We start from the raw sequence: 16472 nt of genomic DNA on the forward strand, positions 1-16472 counted from the left end.
ACAGAATCATTTGTATTACTTCGCTATACATACACAGCTCTGAAACAGTGTCCGCCAAGTTTTGAGCTACCAAAATAGTGTCAGTTATACCAAGTGAGCACCCTATCATATTCCTCAAGCACTGGCAGTGATTTAAAAAAGAACCATCACGTAACTTCAAGTAGCGAGGAAAAAAAAAATATAGGATGTAACTGTAAAGATAACAGTTAATGAACAACTACTTCTAACAGCTTTCCTTATTTTCTCCTTAGCCAATAATCCTTGCATACGTACACACATAGGAATTCATCTAGAGGGCAAGAGGAAGAATAATTAGATAGCAATGCAGAAGCCCTTTTCAGAGTTGGACATCAACAACTTAATAAAAATTGAAGTGCATAAAGCATATGAATAGATTTCCACTGTTTTTCACAACTTCAAGAGGAAAAAGAGAAAACTTTTTGTTTGGGAACTTTCAACTAAGTCTGACACTTTGGAGAGGTATGCTGATGTTAGGAGTAGCCAAAAATCTCATTCTGCTCTTATTACTTCATTGCATTGACAGTTTTTTGTTGGGGTTTGTTGGTTGGGGTTTTTTGGGGGTTTTTTGGGGTTTTTTTGTTTTGGTTTTTTTTTTTTTTTTTTTTAAGAGATGACTTCACAGCTGGCAGTACATACATCTCCTCTCTCACAAATCACAAGCAGAGAATTTTTTTACTGCGCTGTTCCAACAGCCCAGACAAAAAGATGGCTGCATTTTCTTTCCGTAAGTTGGCATTTCTTTTGTCCCTGAAGAGATGCGATCACTTGAAAATTCTACACTCACCTTAGGATCCCTGCCAGACCTAGCTACATGCAAAGAAGCCAATTCCAAGTGCAACTACGGCTGAAATCAGTGTTGGCAACAACATGTCATTATCTTGTTTTGGATCACAAAGGTGCACCGTAACTTTTGTTTCTCCAGAGAGTGCTCCAGAGCAGAAAAGACTTACAGAAAACAATAAAGATAACCCAGAATATCATGACCACAATCAGGTTTTTATTCTTAAAACTGCCTAAGAATAACCTTTATTGACATGGAAGTGAAGTCAACTTGGTCCAGCTATGCAAAAGTAAGGAACGGGCACTTTGTATGTCACTATATTTAAAACACAACTAGCTGGTAAGTGTAGATACCCCAGAAAAATATTTTGATCTGACTTCTGGTATTACTCAAATACTGGGGCAACAAATACTGACCTGAATAGGAGACCAAAGCAACTTTCCAGGAGAATAGAACTTTCCAGAACACACAATGAACTTGTCAATCTGACTAGTACAATTTATCAAACACATACACAGTCCTGATATGGAACCCTCCTTCTTTTAGGCAAGTCAGACACAGCAAGCAATATGGTAGAACTATTAGTCTAAGTCACGCTGTTTAAAATTCTAACTTTTCTCTAATATTCTCAAAAGTACGTGCATGCCAAATTTGAAAAAAAAATTACAGCAAGACATTTGGAAAGCTAGGTTAATAACCTGTTTTTTAAAAAATAGAATTCTTTTGAGTTTTAGTATCTGTTATAAAGACCAAACCCACTAGGTCTGATATCAAAGTGAATACAGAAAACAGGTAGGACAGGAATGACAAGATTTTTATTGCTGTGAGCTTATTCAACTTCCCTACTCATGCTAAGGCACCTAATTTCTAACTACATTGATGACTTTCTAAAATTACTGATCTATGAAAGTTCTGCATACCACTCTGACACAATCTTCAGGACCAGGGTTGTAACAGAAACAATTAAAAAGTTTTAAGCCTCCACCAGGGATTCAAAAGAACAAGAAAAGACTTTACACACTGGCCCAATAATCATTAACTGTCTTTTCAGCTTACCTTTTTTACTTAGGTCGATAGCAGCTTCTAGAAGAACTTCTAATTCCCCTTTCGGCAATACAGGAACAACCCATCGAGGCCTATATTCAAAAACAAAACAAACCCCCCTGTATTTCAGTTGTGCTGCTTAAAAATCAAGAATCCTTGCCCTTTATAATGCTTTTAATATAGGGTAAGAATATACATTTTTAAAGGCCCTGATAAGCACTCCATTAAAAAAAAAAAAAAAAAAAAAACAAACAAAAAAAAAAAAAAAACCAAAAAAAAAACCCAAAAACCCACACACAAAAAACCCTCTGATTTGAGCCTCTCTCTCTTTGCAATTCTAACTCAATAAAAAAAGTATTTCAAGAAATCCAGTGAAACAAAGATGCAAGAATCCTGATTCCACTATCAAGGTATTTGCACAAATAATCTACACCCTCTGAAAAAAGTGTGAAAATACCTGTTAATCATGTCATCCAACTTTGCCAGGTCTGTGTGTGGAAATGCAGGCTCCTCATCTTCAAGCTGGGGTGGAGCATCTCCTTGGCCCTGCTCATCAGGCGGGGTAGCTGGGGAGTTCTCATTGGACGAATCAGGTGAAGAAGTCTAAAATTGGTATGGAAAATACTTTAAATACTGACTGCACTTACGTGCCACTTATTTTGGCATTTTTGCTTCACATTGTGTTTCAAAGAATCACTTGAAGTAAGTACCTGTCATCATAAAATATAACAAAACCATTTGATTTCAAATTTATTAACAAAAAATAGAGCATAAAATGTGCTGTATGCTTTTTATCTCAACAGTTTAAAAATTAAGCTACTTTCCCACTGAGGAAAGTGGGGGGTTTTTATAACAAACTTCTACTTTCAGCAGACCACTTATCTAGAAGGTGAAAATAAAAGACTATACAGATGCTCCAGTTTTTACAAGTCTTCTGCAGAAAATATGACTATTTTAGGTAGAAAGACAAACTTCAGCAACAGCACAGAAGAAAACCAACACGAAAAACATTTTTAGAAGAAGTTTGCTAAAAATGAGTAACACACTACTAAAGTTGGCTACTAACCAACCTCCAAGAACATGACTAGTTAAGCCCATTTTCATGGGCCATGCAAAACACAATGCATTTTGTAGATGCATGCTTATTCATATATAGAAATAGTATGAATTGACAATAATAAAGATTCAAATCAGAACAGCAAGATTTAGGAGGACAAGAGAGGACCAAAACCTCAAGAACATTTTTCATATGTTGTACAGGGTCTGGTTGGCATGGAGTTAATTTTCTTCACAGCACCCTGTATGGTGTTGGGTTTTGGATTTGTAACCAAAATAGTATTGATAACACACCAGTGTTTTGTCTGTTGCTGAATAGTGCTCTTGCACAGATTCAAGGCCTTGTGTTTTTCACTTTGCCCCCCACCAGTAAGTAGGCTGGAGGTGGGCAAGAGGCTGGGAGGGGACACAGCCAGGACAGCTGACCTGAGCTGACCAAAGAGATATTCCATACCATGTAATGCCAAGCTTGACCATAAAACAGGGGGGGAGTTTTTTTCCAAGGCAGCTGTTGCCTGGGGACTAGCTGGGCATCCATCAGCTGGTGGTGAGTGACTGCATTTGCATAACTTGTTTCCCCCATTATCCCTTCACTTATTAAACTGCCTTTATCTCAACCTACAGAATTTCCCACTTTTCCTTTCCGATTCTCTCCCCCATCCCACCGAGGTGGAGAGAGTGAGCAATAGGGTGGGGGCTTACCTGGCAGCCAGGGTCAGCCCACCACACATGTTCCAAAGAACAATTCATTCTCAGGAAGTAGCAACATTAAACCTTATGATATTAAACAAATATCATCTTCTAACTGAATTAAATGACAGGGTAGCTTTTATCTTAAATGGGTTTGGCTGCACTGTTTAAAAGCATCTTTTCTGTTATTTTTTCCCGAAAAAAAAAGAATCATCACATTATGATGTAGTATTTGAAAGTTTTTGCTTATTTTTTGAAATCAGGATAACCTGTTCGACAGAAACATGCCACATTGTTTAGGGAGTCTAGTACAATGAACAGAGACCTAGATGAAGCTGGTCTTAAAGAGCTGATACCCACTTATAAGCTTTTTTATCCAAAAAGTGCTTTTGCAGAACTGAGCATAAACCGAACTCTCAGAGTGTAGTTTTACCAATCTGTGGCAGGTTAAGTCTACAATGCAGTTCTGAGGAAGCTTCTGAAATTATTCCAAGAAGGCTTCTTATCCAAAATACGTAAGCTTGAAAGAACTATGCCGCTGCTTGAAAAGGGAGCATCTTTTGCAATGCAGTGCTCCCTAACTGTATCTACTTTGCCAATAGCACTACCTTCATCCCTCAAAATCTTTTTGTACTTCCAGACACACACAAAAAGATATCTAACTTAACTAGACATCTCTAGGAATACGCAAACTCAAATAATTCAGAAACACTATTTCTAAAGTACTAAACACTTTATTTTTAGACAATTTGATTGTTAATATCATACCTGATTCTGCTGGAGGGGAGGCTGGGACTGTCCATCAGGAGCCTGGCCCTGGCTATCATTCCCTCCTACCGGAGAGCCACGAGTCGTGGCTGTCATACTCGACACAGGGCAGATCTTTGCAATTTTGTCTGCTTATGTAGTTGTTGCGAGAGAAGAAATTATAGTCCACTTAGTAAAGTTGAAGTACCAGCATATGCTTGCCTTAAAAAGCTCCAACTCAAGAACATGCCATCTTGCAGAGACCATTGCATAAACTGAAAAAAAAAAAAAAGACAATATGCTATATTGACACATGCCTATAAAGTAATCCGTACCTGAAAAAGATCACTACAAAAACAAATACACTGCTATAAAGAATCTTTTATTTTAGACTTAGTGTTTCATTTTATTGAGTACAACTGACATCAAAGGAAGGTAACATTTGAAGTATTTAACACGATTTTAATGTTCTAAGTAAAAATTACACTGATAATTACCTCTATACCACTGAGAAACTGACATGCATCCAAAATGCAGCTGTTTACTCTGACTCTGTTGTGAATTGTTATAGTAGATTTTCAATTTGAATTCAAGGTGCTGATCAAGATCTATGTAGAAATGACCTGGTTAAGAGCATAAGCAGCCAAATTTGTCATCTTTTCTAATACTCTTCTCCTGACACTGTCTAACTGCAGATGTCTGAGAGGGAGATTGATTCTACCTCATCTAAGACTAATAGAGACCCTGCAGCCAAACTTCTTCTGTTAGCAAATCAGTATTTACCCAGGGCATTTGACCTGTATTCCATTCTTCCAGCACGTGCCTATGAAAACCTGGGTCCACTGGCCTTTCAGACCCACTACAAAACCCATCACATCCCCACCAACTATTTTAGTGGATTATATTAAGAAAATTCTGACATCAGATTTATTTGTTGATCCTGTAATCATGATATACCAACAGTTCAATAATCACTACATATTTCAACTTCATTGTGTTAAATACAGAAATAAAAAGTTGCGTTAAGTTATAACAGCAATTCCACTCTATACCACAGGGCACTGTATAACCACAGAAGACAAAAAGTAATTTTCTAGAGCAACTCAGAGTTCCAAGCACCACATAAACCAACAACAACAGTACTCAGGAAGTTCAAAAGGCATGTAGGGTGGTAGAAAGAATTCTATGAGCTTTCAGCAAGATTCATTTGGCAGTGCTAAGTTCCTGATTCAACCAGCAAAAGCTTCAAGTTAACCAGTTAGGAGTAAAATTTCTGCTGTAACATTATGCATATTTCTAAGTGTTTTATTATGACATCTCATCTCAAATTATTTTTCAATGCTGTTATCTTTCTCCAAGACGCTTTAAAATCCTTTCCTAAATCGTGCAAATTTGCAAGCCGTTATATATACAATAAAAATTTTGACTGAATACACTATTCCTCCCCTGTGCAGAATCCAATATTAACAGCACCAACAAATTTAGAGTTCTCCAATATTGTCACCAAAATAATGTTCACTTTTGAACAGAACTGTGTTCTTTGGATACAAGCAATTGTAATCCATCCCCACTCTTCAGAATTCATATTCATAGAGCTTAGTAAGTCTGCTAAGTTCAGAACAGAGGCATTACCAACTCAAATTTTCTTTAGGAAGAAACTGATTTTTTTAAATGCAATTTTTAAAATGAACTTATTTTAATTGGTGCTCTTTTTAAAATGCCCTCCTGAGTATTTACTTGTTTTCTATTGATGTTTAGAAAGATCACTAGGTAGAAAGTATTAGCAAGACTAAGTTTCCTGCCATATATATATATATATATAAACACACACACACACACACACACACAGAGCAGTCTACTGCAGTTCAGTGCAGTCAGTTCCCCTGCACTACCTGATTGAGGCTTCTAGATACTTGCATAAACCAACGAAATCAAACTTCCACCAACTTACATTGTACTTTTCAACAGTCCTAAGCCAACTATCACCACAATAAACCTTCCTTAATCACCACCATTCTTCCGTAACAGGTCTGGTTCACAATACAGCCACACAAAAACTTGTGTTGGCACAAGGAGTGAGGTAGCAAAGAAGCAGGAAAAAGGTGAAACAGCTCCTTTCAGCAGCAATCCTGGTCTGGGTTTGCGTAAACTGCAGAAAGAAGTGACCACTGGCAGCTGTGGTTCCACAATAACTTACATCAACTGCAACCTGCTTCAATCTCATCTCTTTCTTACTCTAATACTTTTGGCTGAACTATCATGAAGTTAGCCAGTTCACAGTACTAAAGGAAACAACAGCAACAAAACCTCACAAAGTTACAAAGACCATGATTATTTTTCAGCTTCTTTAATTACCTGAACTAGTGTACTGCAAGGCCAGAGCATACTCGTCCCAATGCCAGCCAGACAACCAGGACAAAACTGCAGCTCTCCTGTTAGACTTACTTACAGTAGCGTGGATTTACCCTCAGATTTTGCCTCTGCGCTTAGCTGAAGGGTCTGGGCAAAGCATGCTTGTAAATTCCTTTCTGCTCAAGGTAAGTGACATAATTTAACTAGAAGATATAAGAAAACTACTAATGAAATAACCAACTTATTCAAAATCTTGTAAATTCAGAGTAAAACAAAATCTGCATAACAAAATTATACAGAATTTTGTAGATACTAGTAAATACAGAATATTTACATAAAGGACTAACATATCTTTTTATTCCTCTTATTCAGTGACTGTTTGCTTAAGACTCTAATCACAATACTCTATGTATATTACTTAAATTACATTCCCAGAAAAGTGTATTTCAGGGCATCCAGAGAAGTTCACTTGGCTTGGACATGTGCATAAGATAAGTCCAACTTCTTAAGTGAGTTCATCGCTTCCCCCCCCCCAACTCCCCATTTGTGTGATGTCCTCAGAGATACAAAAGTAACTTCAAGTTATGCTGCACCTAAGTAGAAACACTCCATCTCCAATAAATGGTCTGACTGCTTCTTGTAGTATCTGCATACTCTAAATTGCAAGGATATCCTTGTTCAGGTATTTTCCTTCTAATTACAGAGTATACAAACATGTTTTTGTAAGCATAATTCATCATCCAATTTATGCATTTTAAACAGTATTAGAAGGGAGTAGTTTACCAGTCCTGTTTTCAGCCAGATTTAACCATTTATGTTTCAGTAAAAACATGAAACTGCACGCCCACAGAGAACACGCTACTTCTTTAATCTCTCTAGAACTGATTAACCATGGAATTTCAAATTCCCATCACTTCTTTAATTCAGACTATTCAATTTGAATTTTTCAGAGTTAAAACTCACCAAGGTACAGCTTGGCTCAGCTCAAGAATAGCCTTTACACCTATTTATAATTAATTGATTATTTATAAATAAATGTAAACTGATGCAGCAACACCTTGGTTTTGAGCAGACAGCCCAACAGAAACAATTCAAACTGCCTGTATCCAACTGGATACTGTATATTAATTTTTACATAGGTCTCATTTCTACTATATTTGATTTTGGATTCAGCACATTAAGCCATGTTAAAAAAAAAAAAACTATCGCCTTCACCCAAAGCTTTGAATGGATGTTTTGATACAGTGACAAGATGGAGACAGACACCTATTGAATGACAAACTCACTACTCCATTGTTAATCTGATGTACGAGGCTATGAAGACTGAGTCAAATCCCACTGCCATTTGCTTTTGATTGCCAACTGAGCAAATTCTGATTCGTCATGCTTTTGCCATCTCCTTATGTCACCCTGGATCCACCACTAAATTATAAGCGAAGGTCAGCTTTTGCTCCACCTGACTCCTTGTAATTTTAGCAACACCAAGAAAAGACAACTATAGTTTTTTTGACTCCGCATGCTCCCCATTTAGAAGACACCACCCGCTGCAAGTAGCATTCCAACAGAGCACCAGACGACTGTGCAGAGGACACCGGACACTGCACTGCCCTCCAGGATGGGCCTCTGCTTCCAGGCTCAAGCATTCAGTACAGCTGCACATCTGAGCCTCAGCTTCCAGCAACCAGCAACCTCACGCCTGTACGGCAGAAGAGGTTAATTTTGTTTGGGTAAGAAAAGAAATCAAGCACCTTTCCAAAAGCCAGGAAAAAAGCTTCAGACATAGGTTCCTGGGTAAGTGCTAGCTAAAAAGCAGGCGTACATATTACTCTGTTACAGGGTAACATGTAACAGCAAATACAAAGGATGGCATTTCAGCATATAATGATCAAGGAACATACATCATGTTCTAATACAGTTGACTTCTAGAACTGCTTTATCTGAGTTTCTCAAAGTCATCTCCTCAAAAGTAACTGAAATACCCCAATACATACAGCCTTTCTCCTAAATTAGCTACTTACAATATAGAGTCTCAGAAAAAAGCAAATGCAAGGTGACAGATGACAGTAGCAGACCTCAAAATACAATTTATTATTCATGCACATTACCTAAGCCCTATCTAGGGACACAGACCTCTTTTTCCTTTATTTAAAGTTTTCTGGTTATATGCAAGTGAGAATATATGCCACAAAAACTACTCTGCAGTGTGTAACAATGTATAGGATATATGAACAGACCAGGATACCAGTCTACTCAACATGTAACAACAGAGGTTTCTGAAAATCATACAACTATGCTAAGAAAAAACAAAATTCTTTTTTCTCCAACATTATTTATGGAATGACATTCCTATCTTAACAGGATCTCACAGAAGATGTGCTTTACTGCAAAAAAGCTTAACCGCAGCAATACATATTTTAGGTTGAAAAGTATCAGATTTGTTTCATATAGGATTCTGGGAACTGCTTTCTTAAAATCCTAATAAATACTGACTCATCACAAGTGTTATGACATGATTCTAGTCTAAAAATTCTAGACTTAGGAATCTAACCTTCTACCCTATTCCTTTATTTCAATCAAAACGCCTTCTCATCTAGAAACACCTCCCCCAAAACTGTAACACTGACCTAATTCAGTAGTTACAATCTATACACACCCCTACACATTCAAAACTTTCTTTTTCTTCTGTGCCTTATGTCTTTCAGGAAGGAGGAAATTATTTATATAAGCAGAATAGAAAAATGGTGGTCCCAGAAATTTGCTCATTAACACTGACATGCACTAAAATTGAAATGTACTCAATGATTAATGAAAAACTTGTCATGAAGCTACTATTGAGCAGAGCAAGAAGTGTCTAACTTTCAATGTTTAAAAAATACCTGATAAGCAGCCATCAGAGAAAAGGTTATTTCCAATAGTTTATATTACAATGAATTTAGATTCTTTCTCCTAGTAAGCTTCGTCTTCTTCGTCAGCTGTATCAGGCTCCAACACATGATTTCAAAGCAATAAATTTCTAAGTGATACAGTAAAAGACAGATTTTGAGTAACTGTAATTGTTATGAACCAAAACTATTGTCATTGAAGAATAGGTTACTTCAAGTAACCTTTTTCATTCCTCTTTCCACATCATACACCTGAAATTAAGACATCTGACAGCATAAGTTTCTGGAACTTTGGAACATCCATGCAAAGGTACAATTCTATTCGCCCACAATATCATGCGACAAAATAAAGAGGGATGCCCTGAAACATACTTGTTCTTCCAGGATTTTTTTTTTTTTTTTTTTTAACTTCAAAGTTTAGTGTTGAGACTAAGTGTAGCTAAGCTACATCTACTTCATGGTACACAACTTCACTTTGTACAAGATGCTCCTACACCTACCAGATTCACATGAATCTAAGCAAGCAGTAAAAGCACAGAAACTCAACTTCCAAAAGAAAGCATCACCGCTTATTGTCAGGTCAAGGGCAAAGCAGAGGGACCACAACTCTCAACCCCATAAATATGTCTCAAAGGAGACATCTAAATGCATTCAGATCTTCAAGTACCAGCTACGCAGCATTCTATGCTGAAGAGACCGCAGAGGAATGCTGCAGAAAATGCTAGTTTTAAGCAATGATGTTTCCTCCTCCTTGAGCAACAAATATGAATATTATCTGTATTACAGACTTACAGGTGTTACAGCCTGATTCTATTATCTTCGCCCATATTTTAGAGCACTGGGGAACTTATGCAGAGGTCTGGTTGAAAATTTAAAGTTCTAAGGAAATTCAAAGATTGAAGCCTTAATGTGAATGAGATTTGGGGAAAATGAAGGTCAACAACCTCAAAGAAATGAAAATGCCGTATTTACACCCTGTGTTAAGAGAACTAAAATACTCATATATGTGGCGTAATTCAAGAACAGGGATAGAGAATTCAGTATCTGTCCCATCACTTAAAAAAAACCCAAACAACCCCAAACAAAACAACTAGACATAGAAGGCTTAATGATACAAAGAGCAATTTTTTATTTTTTTTTTATTACAGCAAAACCACATGAATTATTTAATCTTTTGGGGAAAAAAAAAATCAAACAAGGAACCAACCTCAAAACTAAAATTAAAAAAAAAAATCATATCTAAGAACTTCAGTATGTATGTTTGTTTCAGACAGTCAGATTCAATCTCATGCTGCCAAGCAACACAATGGTATGCTTTTTTCCAATTATGCTACAGTTTATTTACGCAGGAGGCTGCCCTTCTGCAACCCAAAAAATGTGTTCTTGGCAATATAGCCAATTAGGATTGAGTTGATACTGCAGGTCCAAACTGCAACCTCAGTCCTTTACAGGCCCCAGTAGAACACTATAAGCAAGGACAAATCATGTTTTAATGTTTACACTTAAATAATGCTTTAGATTAAAAGGAATACACACCTTTGCAGTTGATTATCATCTATGGAGCAATTATTATTAAAACATGTCTACTTAGCACTATTTCAAGAAAATAATACGTCTAAAGTTTGCACCAAAGACTGATTAAATGCTCTTGGTTCCTTCTTTCTGATTATTAAATCTGTAGTTTGGTCACGGCCATATCAATACTTCAAGCTGTTCATCCAATTCTAAAATGTATGTAATAGTTACACCTCTCCAAGCTATACAGCAAAGTTCACTGTCCAGAACACTTTAAGAACCCTGTTTGTTCCTTAAAGCATTAATCCAAATGCTAATAATTGTGAGGTGTTACACTATTAGACCTTTTTTTAAAAGATCTGATCTTCATTTCAAAAAGGGATAATTACTTTTAATGTTACTTCATATTCAACTTGACTGCTCTGCCTTTTTGCTACAAAGTGTTATTACTGGATGCTCAAAAGTCAATGGGAAAAATCAAAATACATTCTCAGTATTAGGGGTAGCAAAAAATATAGGCTTAATTTTACTTAAGTAATGAAGGCTTTTCTCAGCAAGACATGAATTTTTACAGCAAAGCAGTAGGGAATAGAGGAAATTTAAAAATTTCTGAGCATTGAAGTATCAGTGGCTTCCTACTAGTTGCTGAAGCTCGCTATGAAAGGGAAATGAAAAGCTTTGGGAATGTACAGAATGGGATGTATTACGAAGTCTGAAAGAGAGAGACCAGACACCTAAGATTACACAGTAGTACTCATCTCTGTGTTTTCTCTGCATGAGGATGTGCACTATACAGCCTACAACTCTTGACAATTAATATTCTTCATAAGAGCAGACTTGTAAACTGTATTTCTGTACTAGCATTGAAATTCTTCTTTTTATTAGTTATAACAGTATCTAGTAGTGGTTCAGAAATCCACTCGACAGTGATAGCAACAGTTTCAGTTTCCTAGTGGAACGAGTCTTTAAAGCTGTTTCAGGAGAACATATAGGTTTGTATACTAACGCAGGTAGAAAACAACACCTCACTTCTCTTGCACTTGTAACAAAATTTAGTTTTGGATTAACATATTGCAATATACTAACAAAACAGAAAGATGTATCCCAAAATAATTTTTTTTCTTCATGCAATTCATTTAATACGTGGTCTCCAAATTTATTCTAATTGATTATCCTTAATTTTTAGATGTATTTCCTGGTACACACATATGATTATCATTCATAATTAATACACTGAAAACATCCTAGCAACCACCATATAAACCATGAAATAAATGTTAAACATCTCAGCCTCTTCTGCCATGATATTAAGTAATATTTCTGCTCTGAATCTAAACACAAAAGATGCATCAATGTCATAACAAAAAACTCAGTTTCCAATATTTATAATGTAATACATGACAACAACTTATGCTAAATATTTTAAAATCAGAAAACCCAGATAAGCTGCACTCAAAGAGTTTTATGATATGATCAAGAATCCAGAGAAATCTACAGACGTAACTTCTACTAGATCTTGAAAAACAGGATATAGTCCAAAATAGCACAGAAAGGAAGGGGGGGGAGGAGCAGGAAGAATGGAGAGAAGAAATCAAACTACCATCTCTGGACATAAACCCGTTTAGTGAAACTCATAGCCACTAATGCAACTTCCTACAGTCTAATAAATAAGATCAATTTAACATTTTTCTTCACCATAAAAGATGTTAGAGACTATTTCAATTTCTGTACTGCATTTTTAGATGCTTGTTTGACTAAATTTACAGTAAACAAAACAGGTTTAAAAAAAAAAAAACAACAACAAACTCCATTGATTGAAACCGGAATTATTAACATGATTTTAACAAACAGGGACAACATTCCTAGCCAAATGCTTCACGTATCAATTCTCAATCTCATACTATTCAATATTACCAATAACATAGAAAAAACTATAAAATTACTAATAAATTTTGCACATGGCACACAAACTAATGGAGTGATAAACAATGAGAACATATCACAGAGTAATCTGGATCATCTGATGAGCTTAGCACAATAAAAATGTGCATTAACGTAGCCAACTGTCAGGTCATTCACCTAGAAAAAAGGACATACAGAAAACTTCATATATATTGGGAAACATGACTAGAAGCATGGTTATTCTAGAAAAGCAACTGCACGTGAACACCACAATTGCACGTTTGTAGCAAGAATAAATCTCAGGACCATTGTCTTTTTAACAAAAGCATATAATTTTGGTTGCAGAACTGATAAGAAACTCGTGAATTACAGCCTTTTACATCTAGAAACAAAACTAAGCAGCAATAAAGATACCCTCCACACCAATTAGCTGCCCCAGCGAGATGAGAGTGCAACATGCTGAATCAAGTATCTGAACCCATTACAAGACTGGCCACAGGACAGAACACCAGAGACCACCACTTCCACAGCAGCCTAGTTGTTCTGGGGTTTCCAACTGCTATTTATCTTATGCCCTTGCAGTAAGGGAATAAAGGTGTCCTTTTCAGACTGCTATTACTACTCTCTTCAACTTTTGGGCCTACCAAAGGAGAAAAAGAACTGAGAAACCAGCAGGCAAGTACTGTATTTGTAACTGACATTTTCTTTTCAAAAAGCAGTAATTGCCAATCAAGCACATAAACAAAATTAGAAGAAGCAGTGATGACCTGCCTTTTCCCTACAACTTTTGAGAAGAGGTACACTATTTACCATACAACATAGTATTTCTTTTTCAGTTCTGAAGCCTGAAGTTATAAATATAGTAAGATATTATTTCATGCTAAGAGCTTTTAAGCTGTAGACTTTAAGAACAGAACCAATACATCTAAAATGTGTGTTTTGCAGATCTTTGGCTAGTCATGCAAGAAAACATTTCTTGGCTGTTTGAAATAGTACACAGAGCTAAGATGACCAGCTGATACCACTACCAACTATATATAGCTATACTTTCAATTAAAAATAATGTCTGTACACAGAAACCATCTTTAAACATAACTTTTAAAGCATAAATGAAAAAGAGTAATATATTCAGTAACACTATTCTTCATATCAAGCGAGAAGGCAGGATGCTGAATGCATTCCCAGCACACTGGATAACAATGAAGTAGTATTTCCATCCATTGCAATTCTCCCACTGAAAGGGGTTAGAAATTTTATCTTCCAACACAGGAGGAACTAAGTACTGTGACATTATTATGGTTTTGTGTTGGAAATTAAAGCAGACAGCAGATATAAAATATAGATAAAATACAAAACTAAATAGGGAGGAGGATCTAGGTTTAATAAGTTTGAAACAAAATCAGTAATAGTAGGGTGTAAAAAAATTACTACCAGCTATGCAGATGAAAGAACATCAGAAAGTCTTCAGCATTAAAAAACAAAGCCAAAAAAGCACTTCAGCAAAAAGCTCTTAAAAGGAGTTCAATCATGCCAGAGAAAGAGCAGTAAACATCATTTTTTAACCAAAGAGCTCAGCAAGAAAGTCAATTCATACAACCCAAGAAGTGTACTAGCTTCTATGTGGTAACGTTAAAACAAACAAATCAAATCTGATTTTGTTAACATATAACCTTTTACCTAACTCCGCTAATATAAGAAAATGGTCTATCACATTTATGTTTCTGTGTTAAGCAGTACCCATTTTTAAAGTACTAAAGCAAATTAAAACAAGGCCAAAAATTTGTTTGTAAAAAGCTGCCAGTCTCACTTTTGTTTTGATGAACATCATCAATACTACACTTTGCAGCAGCTTAAATCTACTTGATTTTGTTTGTGTTTGGACACTGCATCATTTCACAGCAAAGAATTTTTTTTTCCATTTTGTTCAGGTTTGCTATAAGAAGTCTGCAATATTCACACTCAGACTGACAAAAATAAACAAATGTTGTTGCATCTACACAAATCTTTTTTGTCCAAACTGCAAACTCCAGTTTCTTAACCAATTTAGAAGCTCCTTCAATTCCACCTTTAGGAACGGATATTCCTTTCTTCTTTCATGATCAAATCCTTGGACTTTTAACTTTGTAAAAGCTTTGGGGTTTGTATCTGATATTGTGAGGGTGGCAGTGAAACCATTGATACATATCCAGAACTTTAGTTCTGCAACTTCTGCAGGAAGCTTTTATTGTTATTTTAGGTTGCATTAGATAATTAGATAATTTATCTCTAAATTGGGTCCTAAGGTTAACTGGAGAAGAACATGAGTTTTGTAAATTCCAAGAAGTGTCCACAAAGTATCTCCCTTCTTTTGGAGGGTTGGACTCAAACCCTTAATAATTGTTAAGAACCTTTATCCTCTAGCTCTGCTGACCTTTGAAACTTCCTTGGAAGTTGTGTTCTTTTGCTGCAGGGCTCACAAAGAAATCTCAAAATTTTTTAGCACAATTTTGTAGGCAGGATTGATGAAGCTAAAAACTATGAAGTATCCGCCTCCTCCTTCAATAAATAGAATAGAATATTTAAGAACAGAATTATTTTTCAGCTAGGAAGGACCTACAATGATCATCTAAGTCCAACTGCCTAAGGATTACAGATAACATTAACTGCGAACAAAAATCTAAAAGCTTAATGAAAAAGGTTTAAATCAAAACACTCCCTTTGATCTGCTATACTGGAGCAATTTAATACTATTCACAACTTCAATTCCTCCTCGGGAACAGAACGGAAAAGGAAGTAACGCTTCAATGCTCTATCCTTAGAAGATCCCACCGAACCATACAAATGTCCAAATCATCATTTCTCATGTTCAGTGGCATCCCTAGCCTTGGCTCCCCCGAGATACATAAATACATCATGGCTTCTGTTATTTCTGATGAGGTTCATACATTCTACCAGGTTACCGGTAGGTGCTGAATGGCTTTTGCTACCTTCATTCTTTCTCAAATATTTGAAGGGAAGCGTAACAGCACCTTCCAGGTTCACTCCGCTTGTGGCTTTAAAATATGAAATTATTTATAGTACACTGCACTTAAGGCTTTGCGGAACTCAGCACTATAAATATTTGAAATATTGTCTAAAGCCATTCAGCCAATGAATTATGGATATTACTACAATGTTATTTCTACATTTTACTTGCACGCTATTCTTTGTTAAATCATGCTTATACATCGCACCTGACATATCACCGTAGAGTGCAGTACCCAATGCCACTACCAAAATTATACTATAAAGCTTCTGTTAGAAAAGTGAAGTTTAAAGGTAGCCTGCAAAAATCAGGCTAGCCCCTTCTGACTCCCTTCATGTTTTCTATGGAGAATTTAAGGGCTTCTCTAAACTGTGTTACACATTAAAGAAAATTATTATTTAATTAACTAATTATTATTAGTCTATACTCCTAATATCCTGTGACATTATCAACACATTATAGAAATTTTCCCTCAAAG

At 36.1% G+C, this 16472-nt stretch overlaps 1 protein-coding gene across 5 annotated transcripts in view; it reads right to left on the bottom strand.

Moving 5' to 3' along the window:
• The window catches only part of USP9X (ubiquitin specific peptidase 9 X-linked), a 104698-nt gene that overhangs the window by 75310 nt on the left and 12916 nt on the right, over positions 1–16472 (bottom strand). For 4 of the 5 annotated variants that reach the window (XM_030020150.2, XM_030020149.2, XM_030020151.2 and 1 more), the window contains exons 2-4: positions 4361–4614; positions 2304–2449; positions 1859–1938 (exon numbers count right to left, since the gene is read on the bottom strand). In XM_030020150.2, the coding sequence (XP_029876010.1) occupies positions 1859–1938; positions 2304–2449; positions 4361–4456 (322 nt within the window). In that variant the 5' untranslated portion in view covers positions 4457–4614. Of the gene's footprint in view, positions 1–1858; positions 1939–2303; positions 2450–4360; positions 4615–4836; positions 4929–16472 lie in introns of those variants that run through there. The other variant, XM_041124898.1, reaches the window with a different exon arrangement.

Source organism: Aquila chrysaetos, chromosome 7, assembly GCF_900496995.4.
Source record: "Aquila chrysaetos chrysaetos chromosome 7, bAquChr1.4, whole genome shotgun sequence".
Classification (NCBI taxonomy): Eukaryota; Metazoa; Chordata; class Aves; order Accipitriformes; family Accipitridae; genus Aquila; species Aquila chrysaetos.